A 16,811-nucleotide genomic window follows, 5' to 3' on the forward strand; every position below is an offset into this window, starting at 1 on the left:
TGTGTGTGTGTGTGTGTGTGTGTGTGTGTGTGTGATACAAGATACAGGACACACACACCAGTAATATGTGAGGGCAGTTCCTATTGACACAGATCAACAGCACTCACTGTTTCCACCCACACACACACACACACACCCCACACACCACACACCAGCTTCATACCCTCGCTGTGTCTCAGCTCATGCATCATCAGGGGAAAGAAGGTGTCGGTTGTTATTCCAGGATGGAGCACAGAGTGGCTTCTCGCATTTTCACACCCACCACCACACCACCACCACCCCTAAAAAGATAATAAATAAATAAAAAGACAGAAGAGAGAGAGAGAGAAGTTGCTATGGCAACAGTCTGGACAAATGTAATTGTCTCCCTCCACCTTTGCAGGTCAAGGCAGCGGCATTTCAGCTCCATAATCTCTCGTCTCCTCTGTATCTGCACACAGAGTGTATGAAAGGTTTCCTGCAGTCGAGTTACAAATATGCTGCATCATATGCAGGGTGAATTCAAAACCTGTGTGTGTGTGTGTGTGTGTGTGTGTGTGCTTCATGTCTTATTTTGTCGAGGGTCTTACAACTCCGACAGCTCAGCTCCCAAAGATGACAGCCAGGCTTTCTGCTTTTATTTAAACCTGATCCTTTTAAACCTTTTATATTTTTACTCTTGTATCCATCCAACGCCAACACAGTCCAAACTGCACTCAGACCCCAGATCAAATATGGCTGTATGCACATTTGTCAGGGTATTTGTATGTTTTTGCCTTCAAGATTCATGATTGATTAATATGTGAAACATTTAGGCTACGCTGATATAACAGCTCCACGACAGAGCAGGATTAAAACTAATCAGTAAAACCTGTGAAGCTTTTAGGGATAATCACAGGAACTCTGAGCTCAGGCAGCTTCAGAGCCAATAACCAACTTTTACTCACTGTACTGGAACTCGAGAGGTCTGACTTCAGGAGGCAACAACTCAAGTGTGAGCGGCTTACGGAGGCATCACAGACACAGATAACTATACAGTTCAGCCTCTTCACCATTCAGGAGAACGGGACACAGACAAGTCTTTCATGTGCACGTGACGCTTCAAAACAAACAACTCGAGGAAGAGTTCCCAACCGAGCATCATCACAGCTACTGGCTGACTGCGAGGAAAACAGCAGTCAGTGCACATGTCTTATTCTTCACCAGCCCAGCCAGCTGTGTGACACACACACACATACATACACACCTCCACCACTTTCAAATGCACATGCACTGACTGGTGCCTTAAACAGACGTGATGGGGTTAATCACTGTTAAGCACATTAATTTTCATGACTCGTGCACATCATATTGCCCTTTAACTGCCAGTTTACAGGAGCTCTGCATGAACCTCGTGATTAACCCAGCAACCTGCTAAAATGTTCAGTCTGTGTTGAGGATTGAAGGAATCAGCTGAGGCTCAACTCTGTGGCATTGTGCTGCTGGAAAAGCTAAACATACATTATATATACATATACAACTTATATAACATATTATATACATAGATATAATATATACTATATATATATATATATATATATATATATAATATATATATATACACATCTATATCACACAATACCTACATACATCCACACATACCTACATAACATACAACACATACATACATACATACATATATATTATATACACACACATATATATATACATACATATATACATACAATACAACATAATACACACAACACACAACACACACACACACACACATATATATACCACACACATACAGACCAAATAAATAAACACACACACACATATATACACATACATACCATATCCACACACACACAATACAGATATATATATACAATTATATAATATATATATATATACATATACACACACACACACACGAACCTTACAATATAATGTAACGTGTGTAATGTTATGCATAATTTTCAAACATTAAGAATTAAAGCACAGTCTGACACAGAGTTGGTAAATAATATATATTAAGAAAAAAAATACAACTGTGGGAATGTGGGAAATGTATTTTCTATAATATTATGAAATCATCACAGAGGAACTGAGTTTACATAAGAATTCAAACACGCTTCATTTCACAGGACCTGCACAATTCCTTATCAGCCTTCTCAGATGTCACGCTGAAATTAAATTAGCCTTAAATGATTCTGCACGTTAAATTCTCTCAGATTAAATAGTATGTATGTCGCCCCCTCTCTCTCTTTCTGCTTTTGAGCTGAGAAATATCTAAAAAATGTAAAATAAATGAGGATATTACACATGTAATCTACCTTAAAATATCTGTGTAAACTCTGCTCATGTCGCCTTCTCTTTGAACTGTCAAACCACAGACGCTGTAAGCAGTAATTCTGTGAAGAAATGTAACTTCATGCATGGAGAACGCAGATAAGACAAATCCATTATGAAGTTTAAGAGAAAAGAAAAAAAGAAAGCGCGAGATAATGAGCTGCAATTATGAAGATGTTGTCTTTGCTTGTTGACTCAGTCTGCCGTGATCATTTCAAAGAAAGCAATGAACATAATAAGCAGATAAATCACAGCTCAAGTTTCTTTTAAAGCCCGGAGCAAAACAAAATGTAAATTTATATTATCAATGTTTCATCAATCATGACTTGATCTGAAACGTGTTTTAGATGCCAGCCTCTTTAGATTCTTCTCTGGGAACAGATAAAACAAGACACAACGCCAAAGACACATTTTTATGAATATTCTTTATTTCTTCCCTGATAACTTTGACGCTGATGGCGTCTCAGAGAATAATGACAATCGGTTTAATTCTGTACAACACCAACAAAGTCAAACTGTGCTGCGTGTCTGCATTTCGATGTGATAGCTAAAGTGAAGAAGAGAGAAGAGTGAACTGAGAGAAACTGACTTATGGAAATATGAGTTCCAAAACAATCCCTTTGATTGGCTTCATTTCATCGCTGGAAGAATCCCGCGTTTTGGGATTTTAACTGTAAACTGTAAAAAAAACCTGCAGTGCTCGAGCGTGCTGCACGTTCAGCAGATGGCACAAATGAAATACTGAAACAACGAGGCGACGACGACAGTGCAATGATCAGAAATACTGGCCACAAACTTTAAATCTGCCAAAGATGGAAAGACGTTCACAGAAAAGTTGTTTCTCTTTGAGGCGACGCGAATGGAAAAGAGCTGCTAATGGTGCGGTTATTGATGAGTGAGGACGACTTATCGAGCATCAGACAGGAGCCACTTTAAGAGATGAAGAGATTTCCTGACCACAGCTACAGAACAGCAGTTTATGAATATGGCAGCTGGTCGATTCATTTGTGGTCATTCGTTGTAAATAGTCTCCTGCGTTAACGAGGAGCGAAACGTTGAGTTTTTACAGCTCCACTGTGATAATTCTGCAACACAATATATCTGTCAACCAGTGCTGCAGCTAACAATTACATCCATGATTAAATGAGTCTATTAACGTCTGGAGTTTGTGAACAATGTCTACGACCATTACAGCCAGAGACAAACAATCCAAAGAGATATTAAGAGTTACAGAGCAGCAGCAGATTTTCCATCGAAGCTGTGTTTTTGTAATCTCTGCTCGATAAACGACTTCTTTCTGGTGTCAGCTCGGACGTTTCCCCTCAGATCTGTCTCAACAGTCCATCTGCATTGCCTCAAAATGTGACAGCATCAGAACTTTCAGGTAGAAACAGCAGCGTGACGCTGAATGAACTCTGCATTTTTAAAAAAATCACAACTTCAGTACTTTTGCACTGTGCGCTCATTTCTTTTTTCAATATCACAGTTTTCTGTGCTTGGTTGTTGTTAAAGTTTGTCACATTCACCTCACCAATTAAAAAGGTATCAGTGGCAGCAGTCGGTTTCAGCACATCTTATTTTTTTTGTTTCTCGTTCGGCACGCCACATGAAAAGCGTCAAACAGGCGCACGGTGAGGCGGCAGCTGACGCAGCAGCGTGACACCGTGAACGACGATGGCACATTTCTTTGACTGAAGACATGAACACGCTTTTTAAATATGTGTAGAGCTCAAAAATCTAAAGAGACAAGACGAATATGCGACACAGACATGTTTGTCTGCAAACGAGAGACACACAAAACTCGAAGATCAACAGAGAAAACCCAAAGCAAACATTTTACAGTCAGAACGGCTCAACGGGACCAAACGAGTCTTTAAAATCTGCGTTAAGCAGCATCACGTTAAGTCCTATATGACTGATATCGTCTGTTACTGCAGGGAGGCGATGGGACCTCACATTAAGATTAAAATGTTGGTTTATTTCATGGTGATAGGTCGTCGGAGCTTTTTGACTTGTTACATTTATTAATTCCATTAAATAAATTTATGGGTCAACACTTTTTTTTTTCTTTTTAATAATTGGATTTTTAGATGAACCCACTGAATTGAAAATTAACTGACTCCCTAAACTAATTCTCAGAGGTTTTTCTTCTGACATCGTCTTGCCGGCTACTTAACCAGCGACGTTGCTGAGAGGAGGCGGCGAAGTAGCACGAGAAGTTACTGAGTAATGAGTCTCCAGGCTTCAGTGAAGCTGGAAGCAATCATTAGTCTGCCGTCAGCTATTAACAAGTTAAAAATTAATTTTTTTTTTTAGTTGCTTTTTTCATATTTTATTGCTCAAGAATAAAGTTTTCTACATTTTCTCCCTCAGACCCCTTTTTACACAACACCGGCCCGGACAGTTCATCTTCAACGCTGCCACAGATCCGAGTGACGCAAAGTAAAGACTTTGATTTAAATAATAGAAAAGGTGCTTAAGAAGAATTCAGAGCTCTACGTTTGGATTTTATTCCACTCCAGCAGCACCTGAGCAAACATCTGTGTGTGCATGTACTGCTCTGCAGTGGAGAACAGTTCAGGCAGGTCCAGCCCGGGACTAAAGCGTCCACTTTCAGTCAGTGTAACGAGAGGAGACCTGTCACATCAAGACTCGACCCTGCAGTCAGAGACCTTTACTGAATCTGTTCCTCCTGATACATCAGTGGATGATATTTCATGACATTTCACTGGTGATGAGTCCTCAGAAACCAGCAGACACACAGTCACACTGCAGCGCCCATCCCCCCTCTAAAAGAACCGAGTGTCTGCTTCTCTTGAAGTGCATTGAAACATTTGATTATCGTCCCGAGAGCACCGATCATCAGCAACGACGACGGAGCTCTGCTGACACGTTTTCTGGCTTTGAATCGCCCTGAAACATCGCACGCCCGCCCCTCGGCCGGTGCTGCCACCCAGCCCATCGCTGATTTATTTTGGGGAGGGGAGGTGGAGTTGGAACAGCACCAGTAAACGTTCACTGAAGGACCTGCTCTGCCTTGAAAAATTGACACGGTGGCTGCACTTAGACATCTGAGGAAAGTGTAATCGCCCTGTATGGACTTGATCTGAAACATTTCATTAATCTTCCTGAATGCTGCCTCCTGGTCAACGGCCGCCCACGGTGGGTGCGTGCTCAGAAACATTTCATCATGTTTTCCTGCCCTCATGGCTCCTCTCCAGGCCCGAGACATTTCATTTTGGTTTCGCCTCCTCCTCCTTTAAAGGCTGAGCCCTGAAACGGAGTCGGGCCGGAGCCGTGTGACTGCCGGGTCACAAATCCTCAAACTTGGGAAGGTCGGGGTGTAAAAGTTGACAGAAACTCTTTTACCGCCCTCGCCAGCTGCTGCTGCTGCTGAGGTAAGAAAAAAAAAAGCACTGCATGCTTGAGGAGAGCAGCTCAGCGGCCAAGAGAAGAAGTCTTTAATGAAAAGTCTGTTGATCTTCACGAGCGTGGCTGAGGAAACAAACGTTTAAGGGAAAGAACGTGATAATTTGAAAGTCATTTCACCGTCACACACTCGGCTTCTCTCCTATCAGCGACACCCGCAGTGGAAGTCAGCGTTGGGGTCCTTGAGGAGCTTCTTGCGGTCGATGTGCAGACAGTCTATGTGGTACCAGGCGTCGCAAACGTCGCACTGGATCCACTGCACCGTGTCCTGCTGGGGCATCCGACAGCGCGGCGCCGCGCACGAATCCACCGTCCCGACGGCCGCCTCTCCGTCTTCCTCGTCGTCGTCGTCCTCATCGTCGGAGGAGGACGAAGAGGAGCCGGACGAGGACGAGGCCGAGGAGGTAGAAGAAGAAGACGAGGAGGATGGAGAGGGCAGGGACGGCCGGGGAGGGGGGGGGTGTTTCCTGGGGCGACCTCGCCGCTTGCTGAGAGGAGAAAAGAAATCGTGAGGGTTAAACACGTCCTGCTCATTTCTGTTTAGTTTGACTGTAAAATGCAAACAAATAAGTAAAAACTCAGCGTCTGCGTCTGTTACATTCCTTATTAAATCAGCCGTTAAGCTGATTACAGATATTTACACACCTCAGCAGCAGGAAATGTGCAAAAAAGTAATTCTGGCTGTTTTGGGGATCAAACAGAAGAACTGTGTGATCACAGCACATAATTACAATGCAAGGTGGGATCGGTTTATTAGATCATTTTCATCACTTCTGTCCTCATTTCATGCTGAACTAGCATTAAAACATGAAACCTTGTTAGATATTAAAGCTCATGTGGTGAAAGACTGAAGGATTTAGTGGCACCCAGTGCTGCAGCTGCAGACTGCAACACTCGATTCAACCGCTGGTTCAACACTTGACTCCGTTATTCTTATTTCCAGGTGATTATACACTAATTAAATCCTCAAATGAAAACATAAGATATTCCACACAGTCGACCTTTAAAGGTTTCTGACTCCCCGTGGTGGCAGGATGCCTCCAGGATTATCTGAGAGACCTCGGTCGGTTGCAGAGACAGATTCCTGCAGACAGTCGTACCTTGCTGAGTGGTGAAATCTGTTGAACTGCACCCTGCCTCCTCTCTCCTCCGTGCGGATCCTCACTGAGGGTGAAGCCAGGCTGTAGCTCTCCCCTCCGACCACCAGAGGGGAGAAAACCGGAGAGCTGTGCGCCCTCCGCCTGCCCCTCTGCGCAGTCGGAGAACTGTGGCCGGGTTTCTGCTGTCGGAAAGCTGCGATGTTGCCGTGCACCACCGTCTGGACCCGGTGCACCGTCTGCACTTCTTGCTTGCTGACGGCTGGGTTGGTGAACGACGCCTGAAGGAGGTGGTGGTTGAGTCTGCTGTTGGTCATGGCGCCGTGGAAACTGCCAATGGTCCTGATGCCAACGGGGAAGGGCTTGGCCTGCAGAGGCCTTCGCACATCGTTGTGGCTCTTGGGCTGCAGCGGCAGAGGAGGCGGGGAGCTGAAACTCTCAGACTCAGACTTGTAGAGCCGCCGCCTCTTCTTCGGCCTCGCCCTCGGTCCATCCTCCACGACTCCTGCTGGAGCTGAACATCACAAGATTATTGTCATACACGTCAGATAAAGACTTTTTATTCTTTAGAAGGCTGCATTCAAACATCTAACCACAACTCTGACGATTTATTCTCATTTTCACACATTTGCTCTTTTGTGCTGTTTTAACTCGTTACATGTTTCTTATAAAATCTGTCTGAATAAAAGAGAATATCCTCTGTCACACATGCCTCCATTAACAAATGACAGCTCTTCTAAAAACCTGCAGTTTGTTCTCAGAAAGCCTCACCTCCTCCTGCACCTCCTCCTCCTCCTCCTCCGCCGCCGCCGCCTCCTCGACTTCTCGGTTCGTCTGAACTGTCGTCCTCGAGGAGCACCGTGTGAGCCGACTTCCTCCTGCTCCTGGAGGTCGACTGGAGGGACTTTGTCGAAGGCACCGAAGCTGCGGAGGACAACGACGGAGGGGTGGAGGGAGGGAGGAGGGAGGAGAAGCCCACAGCCAGAGGAGGCGAGGAGGAGGAGCCCGGGTCCGAGACGGTTCCCTCGTGGCTGTGGCTCCTCTTAAAGGTCCAGGCGCTGCCCTTCATCTTACTCAGGCTGCCGATGGAGTTGAGGATGACGGTGGCCCGGTTGATGGACAGCTTGGACAGGTCCAGGTTGGCGGCCACTTTGCGGTCCAGATTAGTTCTGATCCGGTTCTGTAAGTCTGAGGAGAAAGAGCCCGCCTAGGAGACGAGATGTGAATATATAAATTAGAAAGTGAAGCATGAGTGGGAGGGAAACTCAGATTTAGTGCTCGAGTATTTGCAGCAGCAGCATCGTGAACGTGAGACAGTGTCGATTAGAAACATGCAGTATAACTTCTCCTTTGTCCTCTGTGCCCAGACTGTGAGCTGTGCCATGAACTACAAATGTATTTCACCGTGCACGTCTCCATGATTTTGTGTCTGCAAGGCTGTTCTGTTACATCCTGCAGGATCAGAGCATGTTGCCCTCCTCATGTTGTTGAATTGGTCCTTGGTTTTAGGCAGGTAGGCTGTGCAATTAAATGGTTTTACTGTGTTGCTGTGTCTGTCTGTGCAGCTTGATGCAGCATGTGCTATGTGGAATGAAGCCGTGAGACGGTGTACCATCAGCTTGTCTTCAACATCTATCTAAATAATTCCAACTCTAGGAAAAACTTCAACTCTTCATGCAGCTTATAAATTCATTGATGATCTCTGGTGTTCATAAGTTTGCCACTGGTTAATGTTCAGCTGTGAAAAGTCTGAACTGTGATGCACAGACACCAAACATCCAGACTTGCTGTTTAACCCGAAGCTTGCACAGACCCACACAGATCTGAAAAGTTCAGCTGTTAAACTGAATCTGCACAGAACCAGGCGGTAAACAGGCGACTGCATCTCTGTGTTGAGAAACAAAGATCACCTTTGGAATTGTGATAGCGTCAAAGTCCAGCGGGCGAACTTTGACCTTCTGGAAGAGGAAGTAGAACTCTGGGCTCCCCGGAGCCGACTGACCCCCGAAGGTCAGCGTGTCGCCGTCAGAGAGCTCCCACTGGACGCCACGCTGCAGGCGGACTTCATTGACCCAGGTGCCTAGCAACACGAGAACAAGAAGCAAGAATGTGTCAGTACAAAGAGCCGGCGTTTAATGAGCTGAAGTCTGGTGTTTAGAGTCCAGCTGAAGACGATGTCACCTTATCATCACAGAACTTTTTTTTAATATGCAACGTCTGACAAACACGAATAAATCAAAATAAAGTCGCTTGTTGACTATCAATGTGTTTGCCGCTCGCAGAACTGAGGCAAAATGTAAAACAGCCTGTGAAATGGACCTGGAACCGAGGAGAGAGAGCCGGGACGCTACGAGGCAATCACCACGGCCACGACACCGCAGAGCAAAATGAGAAATGCACGGTGAATACTAAAATGTAATTTTAATAGCGGGAATGAAAAATGTGTGAAACAGACTGTGAAATTACTTGAAAAATTAGACAGTGAGGGCGCAGCTTAGATTGGGAGCCTGTCAGACACAGTCCACCGGGCTTAAGAGAAGACTTTCACTCCCTGCTCACCTCGTTCTGCTTCCCGAGCACTTCAGGTTTCACTTAAGACTCATTAGCATACCGACGCAGTGAAGGTGTAATATCTGACCTGCCGTGTGTGTGTGTGTGTGTGTGTGTGTGTGTGTGTGTGTGACGCCTACTTACAGACATCACATCCACCATCACTGCTTCTTAATCTTGCTCGTTAACAGTCTTATTGTCCATTTGTTCCCTGTATATATCAGCTGTTTCATGTGCACTTCAAACTGAATGAAACAGACTTATAGCTGATCATATATTATCTGCATGTGTCTGAATATCTATCATGCTTATTGGTGCTTTAAATTACTTCTAATCTTAAAACTCGTGTATCTGCAGCGTGTGCGTTTTTTATTCATTTCAAGTGGCGCCGCCGCCGCTGATTAACCTGCTGATTATTCTCTCGACTAATCGATGAAGTTTTCGGTTTACGAAAGGTCACAAAACAGAAGACAGATGCCCGCTGCCAGTTTCCACAGCTCACGGTGACGTTTGGTTTGTTTTGTTCGATCAACAGTCCAAAAAGATTCATTCACAATCAATAAAGAAACTTCCAGTCCATCGGGTTTCTTCACTATAGCTGAAGGAAAGACACATCAAGGTCAGTTACTCATCATCTGATCTCATCTCATCTTCCAAGACTGATATTTATGCTGTTTATATTTTCATGTTCATAATAAGTTTGATCAGATCCTGGTAAAACAGTAATGCGTAGATAAATGAGTGGACTGATGCAGACGAGTCAGACTCGTCCTTCACAGTCGACCTGTGTTCATGCTTCTTGTAGAATCTGTGTTGAGCGCTGAAGCTGCTCTGAAGATTCACAAACATCTTTCTAATAAACTTTACGTGAGTTTTTCTTTTAATTTGTTGCTCGTGCGCTTGTTTAAATCCATTTTTATATAATCAGTCCGGAGCTGGCTTCGTGCACGGGCTCACAAAGAAATCCGGGTCAAAGATCAGGACGGTCTTTAATTACCTCCTTATCGTCGCTATCAAACTCCAATTTCTTTTATTGCAGCAGCTCTAACTGGAGGCATTACATGCTCCTCAACAGGCTGGGGAAGTTCCGCAACTCTAAACGAGATAAACGTCCTGAAAAGTTTTTAAAAGTTAAAGTTTCAGAGATGCGTCCTCAGTGTGTGTGTCTCAGCTGCAGGTGTCGGCTTTGGTATTTGTGTCAGTACTTCCTCAGTTAGTGTGTCAGTACTTGTATTTCTTGTAAGAGGGTGTGTGACTCCTCCTCTCTTCCACAATGACTGTAGAGCTGTGAGTAATCCTCACACCGACTCTGTGTGTGACTCTCACCATGACTGCTCCTGTCCTTGATGTGGACCCTGCAGCCGTCCTCCTGCGGCGCCGCGTCACCTCCGCTCGCCTCCTTCTCCGCGTGCAGCTCGGCGTGGATTCTCGACACAGATGTCGAGTCCAGCGTGACGTCACAAAGCTCGGCCGCCCGGCCCAGACGGAACACGGAGTGGCTCAGCGTCGGCCTGAACGTGTACAGGTCCCGCACCGAGTCGCCGGCCGAGGATCCGATCCGAAGCAGCTGGAAGCATGGCTGCACCCCAGACAGCATGACTGAAGGGTCCGATTGTCCACCTGGCCCACCCAGAGGCCGCACTTTGTCTGTGAGCGGCCCTGAGTTAGAGGAGGCTGCGATCCATCGTGAGATACAACTGGTTACTAGTGGACGGAAGTTAAACTGAAGGCATCTGACCACAGAGTGCCGACCGCCAACATAAAGCTGGAGCAAGATGAAAGACTGAAGGCAGCAGCGAGCGTGGAGGTTACAGACAGGTGCAGCAGCTCCGAGCCACAGGTGTCTGATTTAATACGGAAAGATGATGACTTGTGTCCTGGTGTGAATGCATGAATAAATAATGAAGGTATGGAGCATATGAGCTCAAACTCAAACAGATTTCACAATAAAAGCGTGTGTTACCGTAAACGTTAAAATCATAAAGAGCAAAGCTGTGACAGCCGTGACTTTTACAGCTCTGACTTTTAATATTTCCAGGCCTGAACAGCTGTCATCTGTGTGTGTGTGTGTGTGTGTGTGTGTGTGTGTGTGTGTGTGAGATTAAAATCCCAGGCTCCTGACACCAGCCGCCTCACACAGGTGGAGAGCCTGACACGGTTGAACCGTCTGATCTGCAAGAAGACGAAAGAAAAGTCCATGAAACAAACAAAGAAATGCATTCTGCTTAATTTCTCTAATCAGTGTCTGAAAATGATTTGACAGCTGAGCTGGTGTGAAAGCAGAAACACGTTGAATCAAATCTCAGAGTGAAACAGAAACACAGAAGCTGTCAGCTGGACACAGAGACACAGAGACACAAAGACACAGAGACTGTCAGCTGGACTCTGATCACTGCATGCATCATAGATCATGGACACAGAGACACAAAGACACAGAGACACAAAGACACAGGGACACAAAGACACAGGGACACAAAGACAGTCAGCTGGACTCTGATCACCGCATGCATCACAGCTCATGGACACAGAGACACAAAGACAGAGACACAGAGACACAGAGACACAGAGACACAGAGACACAAAGACACAGAGACACAGAGACACAGAGACACAGAGACACAGACCTCCTCAGATCATCTGACCTTGTCTATATTTCACGCACATCTGCACACGTGCTCGTGCAGTCCGTGCTCGTGCTTCAATCTGCGCTGACCCGCGTGCGCATGATGCGTGTAGCTCGTGCCACAGGAACAGCTAGCTGTTGGTTCAGAGTCGGATCTGACACTTACAGCAGCTGCAGAGATCCAGTCCCGGATCCGGACCCGGAGCCGCTCTCACGCCGTCCACGCGTCGTGCTGCGGGTTTAAGCTCCGGATCTGCGTGTTTGACGGTCTCTGCGGGTTTTTCCGTGGCCGTGGTCCGTCCGCAGCCTCTGCTTCCAGGAGGAAGTCCTTTGAAATTTGGCGCGCCACTCCCGGGGCTTCCTAGCGCTAGAACCCGCGTCACGTCCTGCTCCGCCCCGATTGGCTGACGGCCAGGGCGCCTTCTGCGGGAGCGTGCGTGAGTGCGTGCGTGCGTGCGTGAGGAGGACACGCATGCGGAGCCATGGAGGTCTTTCATTAACTAAGTACATTTACAGTACTTTGATGTAACGTTCTACTCATACCACAGGAATACTCTATTGCATCTTTAGTTACTAGTTACTTTTTAGATTACACATTTGCAGACTCTTCCTGTCCAGTGAAAACTGTGTCTGCACATTTATGATTCTGGATTTGACTTTTTCACATAAACTAAAGGAAGTTTTCCTTTGTGGGCTGAGAAAATTATCTGACTTCTTAGAATAAATTAACTTTATAAAATAGATAGATAGATAGATAGATAGATAGATAGATAGATAGATAGATAGATAGATAGATAGATAGATAGATAGATAGATAGATAGATAGATAGATAAAGAACAAACTATACATAATAAAATATCAAAACAATAGTAAATAAAATGTATGGTACAAAAACATTTAAAACTCATGGGGTTCTCACATGTGATCTGTTGTGCTTTCCATGTGGATTAAAGAGTATGTAACCAGTTCTTAAGATGCGCAGCAGTAAAATAAAACATGTATGCATATATTAATAAAGCACTGACTATTTTACTGCAGAATAAGTACTTTACTTTTGATACTTTGGATGATAATACTCACATACTTGAATTATTTAATTAAGGTTTTGAATCAGAATCAGAAATACTTTAATATATATATAATATATATATATATATATATAATATAATATATAGATATATAATAGATATATATATATTAAAGGTATATAAAAGATCAAATTTACAGTTAAATAATGGGCAACAACTTCAAAGTGATTGATCATGTTTGTGTCAGATTACAGATTTAATTATATTCACAGTGTGGTATGTGTATAATGTATTAGTGTGGCTTTTCTCAGTCTGTTTCCCACTTTGTGCATTTGCACATTTTCATATCCCGCTTCTATAAGTTGCAAACTGGCTCATGGCACAGAAGTGAACACAGAGAAACTTTCCTCCTGCATCTGAAAAACAGGATTCTTGGGTAGATCTCATGATCCTGAGCTCAAATATTCTGAAGTTACAGTGTGCAAGAAACATTTTTGAGTTATGAGAGCTTTCAACATTCACGTCCATACATGTTATTTTATGTTATTTATGGTGATTCACTGACAGACATGCTTCTCCCTGAGAACCTCATCACTGTCTTTATACACTCAAGTAAAAAGCTGCATGAAACAGGAATACTCGAGCACGAGTGCCTCAAATTTGTTCTTTCTTTCTAAGCTGAATCTTCTGTAATCTTAAAATTGAAAAGATGCAATTTTGGACCATCGTGTTCTTTAAGCCGCTTTATTTGGAAAATGTTTGAGGACTGTAAGATCTGGCATGTTTTAGAAATGCCTGCTCGTCCGACGCTGAAATTTAAATGGAAAAACACTTGAGTGAAGAGAAGAGCATCAGAATCAGACACACACACAAAATAAACCTTTTGATTCACTCTCTGTTGAAAAGTCATTTAATTGGAATTATTCATTCATTACAGAAAAAAGAGAAGCTTTACAAAATTCTGTGCAGGATGCCAAAAGGTCTTATATAATACCAGAATATAAATAATCACTGATTTATTCTTCAAGCAAACGAAGGGGTGTGGTCGCTTGTTCATGGCAGTGCCGTGAAGTATCGTTAGAGTCAATGATTACCGAGCTTTGGAAAAATCCGAACTCTTCCATATGAACTTATTCCTTTCGTAAACAAAACAACAACAACACATGACAACAGAGACGTTCATGCAGGTGAACCAAGATTTCTCCTCGCACCTTTTTAATCCTGGATGAATTCTGTGTTTTGTTCACACAGATTTAACAAACCGACCCATACATCTTGATTTTATCCCACTTTTTCCCTAAAAGACATGAAGAGTTTGATATAACCTCTCATATTCAGTCACCTGAGCGTTAAGACAGCACAGTCAGCTGCACGTTCTCTTTTACACACACGCCTTTAAACTATGAAATGTACATTCAGGACTATTATCATAACCCAAATGAAGCTGTGATTAGTTGATTAGAGAAAAATAAAATCATCTGCAGATACATTTTGCAATCAAGTGCAAAGGAAAGATGATTTTTTTTCTCATGTGAAAGTTGCATTATAGTAATATTGACAGTGACAATACTTCTCCTGCCTGAGTGTGAAACAACCAGGATCTACTTTAGCCTCGTGAGCCATCCTGACTCTGGAGTTTCCCAAAACCCAGGAGGGGTGTTTGTTAAATAAATCACCTGTGAATGTAATATTTCATCCACATGAAACAAACCTCTGGAATGCAAACTTTAATGCCCCTTGGAATGAGACAGAGAATGTACGTTACATAATGTTTATATTACCATCAGCTTCAAAATTTAGAACTTCAGAAGAGTTAAAGGAGAGTACCGGAATAATTTTTAATGCTCGCCGTCTGATTGGTCTTACTTTAAAAGTTCATATTTCCCTGAAAAGATAAAAAACAGTTTTTAGGTGGTTGACCGTGACGTAGCAATAAAACAAAGTTTGAATTCTATATTTCATAGATGTATCAAATATTTCTTATTGCATAATAATGAATGGCGGCAAACACGCACATGATTGGCAGCGAGCTTTAAAAAAACACCAGTGTTCTCCTTTAACTATCTCAAATCTCAAACACCAAAGTGACGGGTGATGTTAGGAGTCGGAGGGGTCATGGGAAACCGCAGCCAGACTTCAGCAGCACGCTCAGGATGGACTCAGGAGGCTCGCTGTACAGAAGAGTGCAGTTCATATTAATACTTATCGTTGTTAGCTATCAGCATCACGGCTGCTGTCCCACAAGCAATCTACAGGTCAGCATGCTGCAGTTACACTAACTCTTAGGTATACACTGGGACAGCAGATATAGGCTATAATATGAGAGTACGCAGAGATACGAAGCACGTTAGTAGCGAGAGTAGTTTTTTTTTTTTGGTGCTAAATGTGATGCTACAAAAAGTTCTCACGATGACACGTCTTCAGGCATGAACATTCATTCAAAGGAGGTGTGACTTTTTTCACCAAATGCACTTTTTTAGTCTGGAATGATGTAAAGTAAACACACACTGATTATATGAAAATTATTTTTTTGTTTTCTCGTATAAACATTCTCAGGTGCTGGGAGCATCACGGTGGGGACAGAGGTGAGGTGACGTCAACACTTTTCAAGCAGATAGAGTACAATGCATTTCTGACAAAGCTCAGACGAGGAGCGCTGCTGAACTGGGATCAGTTTGCTCGTCTTATTTAAAACGGTGTTGCTCCTATAGATGATAGATTGAGCTCGGTGTGACGAACCAGTGGTTTTTAATTATTTTCTCCATCTATCGGTCATGAATCAAAGATAAGACTAAATTCAATCACAGAAAGAGTCTCACTGGAGTGGATTAAAAATTAATTTTTCAGTCTCAGAAACTGTGCTTGACAGTTCTTCTGATATTTAGCAAAAGTGATTTTCTGCGACACTGCAGGCATAAGTTCTTGGTTTTTCATTATATTAGTAGATTAGCAGAAGAGTGAAGCTACCAGAACCGACAGAACGTTTTTATTAAATCTCCCTCTACCCACACACGGATCAGCACTTCTGTTCTGACGGGCTTTGTGAATAGCGGCTTTGAAAACATCAGACGAGGTTGAATGGCAGAAAGTGAAATCCTTTCATGAAGCCTTCATCAGCTGTGATTGGCTGAACTTTAGTTTTATTATTCCAACATGTCGGGAAACTTGAATTTGTTGAATTTTCTGGTTGGTCCATTTATCTCTGAATCTTTTTACCCGGCATCATCACAGGAATATAATAAGCTGATTTACTTCAGCTGCATTCAAGCCATGTTGGCTGAAGAATAGAAAAATACTTCCAGTTTATTCCAGCATTACCTGCACTGCCAGCTTTGTAGGATCTTATTCAGATATAAGTGCAGACTTTATCACCATTCTGCCACTAGTTCGTTGATACAGTTATAGTTCCTTTCACCGAGTGGTAGTCCCAAAATCTGACAACAAGGAGACTTTTCTCACAGTCTGCACAACAGTTGGTAGAAAAATTGGCTAAAAATATGTTTGTCATTTTCATCTCTGTGCCCTCAGCAGACTTCAGGGACGGGGACGTGTTTAGCTTTGCACAAGTAGAAGTAGAAGAAAACGTTGGCCTACTACATCTCAGTGTAAAACAAGACGCGGTGGCTTAATGAGCATTTAGCTGAGCAGCTCAGATGATTCTTGGATGTATTGGTGCCTGGTTTGTTTGCAGACAAGTTGCCTGAAAACATTTTGGAGCTGCTGCTTGGCATTTTTCTCCTGTTTTGATGCACGCTTGCAGTTTTCCTCTG

The 16,811-nt window shown here is 43.6% G+C and overlaps 1 protein-coding gene across 2 annotated transcripts; it reads right to left on the reverse strand.

Annotated features, from left to right (window-relative positions):
• Window positions 1-2,719: 2,719 nt before the first annotated feature.
• Window positions 2,720-12,395, reverse strand: tcf19l (transcription factor 19 (SC1), like). Of its 2 annotated transcripts, none has more exons than XM_027286632.1 (6): window positions 12,179-12,395; window positions 10,716-11,561; window positions 8,750-8,919; window positions 7,611-8,046; window positions 6,843-7,353; window positions 2,720-6,230 (listed from the first exon to the last, which is right to left on the reverse strand). In XM_027286632.1, the coding sequence occupies exons 2-6, from the start codon at window positions 10,984-10,986 to the stop codon at window positions 5,888-5,890; spliced, it is 1,731 nt and encodes a 576-aa protein (XP_027142433.1). In that variant the 5' UTR covers window positions 10,987-11,561; window positions 12,179-12,395; the 3' UTR covers window positions 2,720-5,887. The 2 variants fall into 2 exon arrangements, with proteins under 2 accessions (XP_027142433.1, XP_027142432.1); XM_027286631.1 differs by having other exon boundaries at window positions 12,032-12,395.
• Between the last annotated feature and the right edge of the window lie 4,416 nt (window positions 12,396-16,811).

Source organism: Larimichthys crocea, chromosome XIII (genome assembly GCF_000972845.2).
Source record: "Larimichthys crocea isolate SSNF chromosome XIII, L_crocea_2.0, whole genome shotgun sequence".
Classification (NCBI taxonomy): Eukaryota; Metazoa; Chordata; class Actinopteri; family Sciaenidae; genus Larimichthys; species Larimichthys crocea.

Coding starts and splice junctions, on each gene's coding strand:
- tcf19l (XM_027286632.1), bottom strand. CDS start 10,986: ATGCTGTCTGGGGTGCAGCCATGCTTCCAGCTGCTTCGGATCGGATCC. Junction 8,047..8,749: donor ACGCTATCACAATTCCAAAG/GTGATCTTTGTT, acceptor CTCGTCTCCTAG/GCGGGCTCTTTCTCCTCAGA. Junction 6,231..6,842: donor AGATTTCACCACTCAGCAAG/GTACGACTGTCT, acceptor TTCTCCTCTCAG/CAAGCGGCGAGGTCGCCCCA.